General features: G+C 33.1%; 1 protein-coding gene across 1 annotated transcript; it reads left to right on the forward strand.

Annotated features, from left to right (window-relative positions):
* Positions 1-265: 265 nt before the first annotated feature.
* LOC107942057 (uncharacterized) lies at positions 266-2,256 on the forward strand. Its single transcript, XM_016875701.1, has 3 exons — positions 266-564; positions 765-985; positions 2,189-2,256. The coding sequence occupies exons 1-3, from the start codon at positions 266-268 to the stop codon at positions 2,254-2,256; spliced, it is 588 nt and encodes a 195-aa protein (XP_016731190.1).
* Positions 2,257-4,369: the final 2,113 nt, after the last annotated feature.

Here is a 4,369-nt window from a genome sequence, read left to right on the forward strand (position 1 = left end):
AATGCTCTGTAACCCTGTTTCAGCGACAGATTTCTTTCCTGTGCGTATGACTTACAATTTTCAATAGTTGGCTGAGCTTTATGTCAGGGATATTTTCAGATTACATAGAGTTCCAGTTTCTATCATATTTGACAGAGATCCACGATTTACGTCGAGGTTTTAAAAGACGTTGCATGAGGATTTTCGTCTGAAGCTTCACTTTAGTATAACATATCATCTGTAATCAAATGGTTAGTCTGAGAAGGTGATCCAGATTCTCGAGGATATGCTTCGGAGTTGTGCTATTGATTTTGGTGGTAATTGGGATCAACATTTTTCGTTGGCTGAGTTCGTGTACAACAACAGTTACCAGAGAAGTATTCAAATGTCTCCGTTTAAGGCACTTTATGGTAGGAAGTGTAGGACTCCACTATGTTGGTCCGACATGGAGGAGAAGAGGAATTTGGGTCTGGATTTGGTTCATGAAATCGAGGACATGGTGAAACTTATTTGTGAGCGGTTGAAGGCTGCTTCAAATATGCAGAAATCTTATGCTGACTTGAGATGTCAAGATATTGAATATCTGTTAGTGATAAGGTGTTTTTAAAGGTCTCACAATGGACAAAGGTTTTGAGGTTCGGGCGGAAGGATAAGCTTAGTCCGAGGTTCATTGAGCCTTACGATGTGATTGAGTGGATTGGACTAATTGCTTATTATCTTATGTTGCTGCCTAAGCTTGAGCACATTCACGATGTCTTGAATGTTTCCATGCTTTAGAAGTATAGATCATATCTTTCTCATGTTGTTCTTGTTGAGGAGATTGAATTTCGATCTGATCTTTTGTATGAGGAGGAACCTGTTGCGATCTTAGACCGTGAAATCAAGGTGCTATGCAACAAGACGATTCCATTGGTGAAAGTTTTGTGGCGCAACCAAAAGACTGAGGAAACCACTTGGGAGTTGGAAGATATCATGAGGCATCAATACCCGTATTTGTTCGATTTAGGTATATTTCGAGGTCAAATTTTTTTAAGAGGGGGAAAGTAGTAAGGCCTTGGAAATAGGCCTAGTAGTTTCGAGTAAGTTTACCGGGTTCCAGTGAAAATTAGAGTTTATTAGTGATTTTTTAAATTTAGTTAGCTTAATATCATTTAAAGAATAGGAAAAATAAAATATGTTTAGAAAAATTAATTTTATGGTTATAAATATTTTTTGGGTAAAATAAATATTTTGGGTTTAATTAGAATTGAAAAATAAATTAAAATGGGGGTTGAATAGAGAGAATTTAAAATATTAACTAAATAGGACCATTTTTCAAAATAGGGAAATGTATGAGTGGTTTTATAGAAAATTATCCTTATTTTTGGAATTTTGGTGGGAAAGGAGTATTTTGTAAAACAAGGGAAATGAGGGAGTTGCCTTATGGCAATTTCCCCAATTTTTGAAAATCTGGTGGGGGTTTTAAGTTTTAAAAACACTGCAACTACCTCACTTTGCACACCATTTTCACCCGAATTAAGAGCTTTTTCTCTCATGTTTTTTGCTCGTTTTCATAGACCACATATCAAAGAATAGATCTAAACTTTTACTCTCTCAAAATTCTCTCCAAAATCTCCATAAAAGTTTTCCAAAGTTGAGCAAAAGTCATCCAAAATTTCTTCGAGGATCTTGATTTAATCTTCTAAATTGATGATTTGAGATCAATTGAACGTAATTCTCAACTCTAAGTTCATGTTTAAGTTGGTTTCAATCACTATTTACTATTTAGGTTTATTAAAATAGATTTTCAAGTTTTGATTTCTTCTTTCTTGAACATGGAACTCAACAATGGTGAATCGATGATTTTGAGTTGGAATCCAAGATTTAATGGATGTTTAAGTTCAAAATATGTTTATTAAGATATTTTTAATCATAAAACAATATATCAAACTCGTTTGGTTGATCAATTTTGATAAATTTGTTTTTAATCAAGAAGATGAGTTGATTTTTCGGGAAATTTTAAGACGATTTAATAGATGAAATTAACACTTAGGTATTATGTTAATGGACTAGGAATGGAGTTTAGAAGTGGTTTGTGGTGCTGAGAAGGTCGTTTAGTTGATGAATTTTATGTTTCGGCTTAATTGTGCAATATTGATAAGGTAGATTAGAGAAACAATTTAGATCCATATAGCTTGTGAAATTTCGACTTTCTTGATGTTAATGCTAGTTTCTAATGCATATTTTGTCTCCATTAAAGCTTCACACCGAGATGAGGATGATGCTAACCGGATTTGAGGCTCAAACTTACCTACTCCAACACACATTTGTTTGAAAAAAAAATGTGGAGGTGAGTGATTTTAAAGACTATTGGTAAATTTTCCTAGTTATGTTAAATTGAAGTTTTAAATAGTGTTTTAATGACTTAATCGCATCTTATTTTGTTGGATTTGCAAAAAATAATTTTATTTTACAAGAGCATTTTTGCAATTGGCTTTTGGAAAATTGTGCGTTAGACTTTTGGCATGAATAATTTGGATTGAATGGATTATCAATTGGAGCATGAGTTACTGAATTTTTAAGCACTTGATGTTGGTGTTATGATTGGTTTAAGGTTCATGGACAATGGCATTTGTTGTGCTTAATTATATTGATGTTGAAATTGTTAAGCTACATACTTAATCTGTCAACAATAACCTAGATCGAGTCTTTCTTCCTTAGTGTCACAAGCAATCCTAAAATAAAATTCATCATAACTCGCTCTTATTTCCACTCATGGATAGTGGCAGGCTGTAGTAATCCTGGTGGTACCTAATGTTCCGCTTTTACCTGGTGACAAACCAATGAATTCCACTATTGCTAGTAAAGTCATGTCATACACAAGTCATGTACCCAACATATCGGCTATGGGTTCGATCATCTTTAGAGCATAAGCCTCCACTTATATCAAAGCACATGAGTTGCATACGCATGGTCAATGACTAACTCAAGATTTTGGTAAATCACAACATGAATGTCACAAGTGAATTAATTCACAAACGGATTCAAAATTATTTCATCTTGGGTCTAGTCCAATGTATCATTCGTCTCTACTCGTTGAGTCAACTGCTCCGATAGCCAAGACTAGCCATCTCCCCAATTAAAATTGTAAACGACATAATAATCCTTCTAAGTATTTAAATCAAATGCTCACTTTGATTCTTTTATGGGATTACAGACTCATTTAGATTATCTACTGAAGTAAGTTGTCTTTCTTGCAATGTAAACATTCTTTACAATGCCACCTATCTTCAGTTTGAACTATAGACAATCAATGAGCTAATATTTACTTGTCACAATTTCTCTATGCATGCAAAATGTAAAAGACATAAATACAAAAGACATAATAGTGAAATGTGAAATTAACTTTATTTATTTATTCATCATTTAAATAAATAGAAAATAGTTACATATTTACTATAATATGAGCAAATTTCCTAACAAATAAAACATTGCCCGATGAACGATATACGAATACAAGTACATGGTTAACCGTCCAGAACACAGTAGACGCTCATACGAGCTAATCCAACCGATAACACATCTCAGCACCAAGTGCCTAGCCCGAAGGCTAACGTCCACCCCCGTAAGACACCAGATAAACACGGTAATATAACTCGATAGTTTGCAACAAATGCAGGACCTCGGTATATTTTGTGAACAAAGGATATACAAAAATCATTATCACATCTCATACCAGACTCGTACCCTATGCAAATAAGAATCAGCATGCCAATTATACCCTATTCTACATTCATCCGGCTAAAGACATTTCATCAGTGATCAATGCAATAATAACTCATTAATTTAATTTCCATGTATAAACATTAATTCATTAACCAACATCCAATAAGTTCATATAAAAAGCACTTAAATTGTATTAAAATTAAACGGAACGAACTTAGCAGATTAAACTACAACGATGACAAAAGTACAGGGACTATTCTGTAATTTTCCCTTTTTCTTGGTTTTCCACTCGTTCTTGATCTAAAATAATAATTTCATTCAATTAACAATAATTTCATTAAAGTAACTAATTCTAATAGTGAAATCAACTCATTTTATGCAATTAGGTTCTTTCTGACATTTTTACAAAACTACCCCAATAATTTACTTTTCTGCAATTTAGCCCCTAATCCCAAAACATGCAATTTAACCATTTTTATTCAAATCCAATATTAGCCAAATATTCAAGGGCCTCACTATATTCTATAATTGCAATTATTTCATATCAAGTCCTTGTAATTTTCCGACTTTAACAATTTAGTCCTTAAACATTAAAATCATCAAAAACTTCCATAAAGCTTCAAGAATAACTGAAACTCAACAATGGAACAATCCAAAACATTTAACAGTTTTACAAATTAGTCCT

Source organism: Gossypium hirsutum, chromosome D12 (genome assembly GCF_007990345.1).
Source record: "Gossypium hirsutum isolate 1008001.06 chromosome D12, Gossypium_hirsutum_v2.1, whole genome shotgun sequence".
In the NCBI taxonomy this organism is placed as follows: domain Eukaryota; kingdom Viridiplantae; phylum Streptophyta; class Magnoliopsida; order Malvales; family Malvaceae; genus Gossypium; species Gossypium hirsutum.

What these genes read in the sequence shown, in the direction of transcription:
- LOC107942057 (XM_016875701.1), top strand. Translation starts at nt 266, where the DNA reads ATGCTTCGGAGTTGTGCTATTGATTTTGGTGGTAATTGGGATCAACAT. An exon ending in TGTCAAGATATTGAATATCT is followed by an intron (nt 565 to 764) that starts GTTAGTGATAAG and finishes TTAGAAGTATAG; the next exon opens with ATCATATCTTTCTCATGTTG. An exon ending in CCCGTATTTGTTCGATTTAG is followed by an intron (nt 986 to 2,188) that starts GTATATTTCGAG and finishes TGTTAATGCTAG; the next exon opens with TTTCTAATGCATATTTTGTC.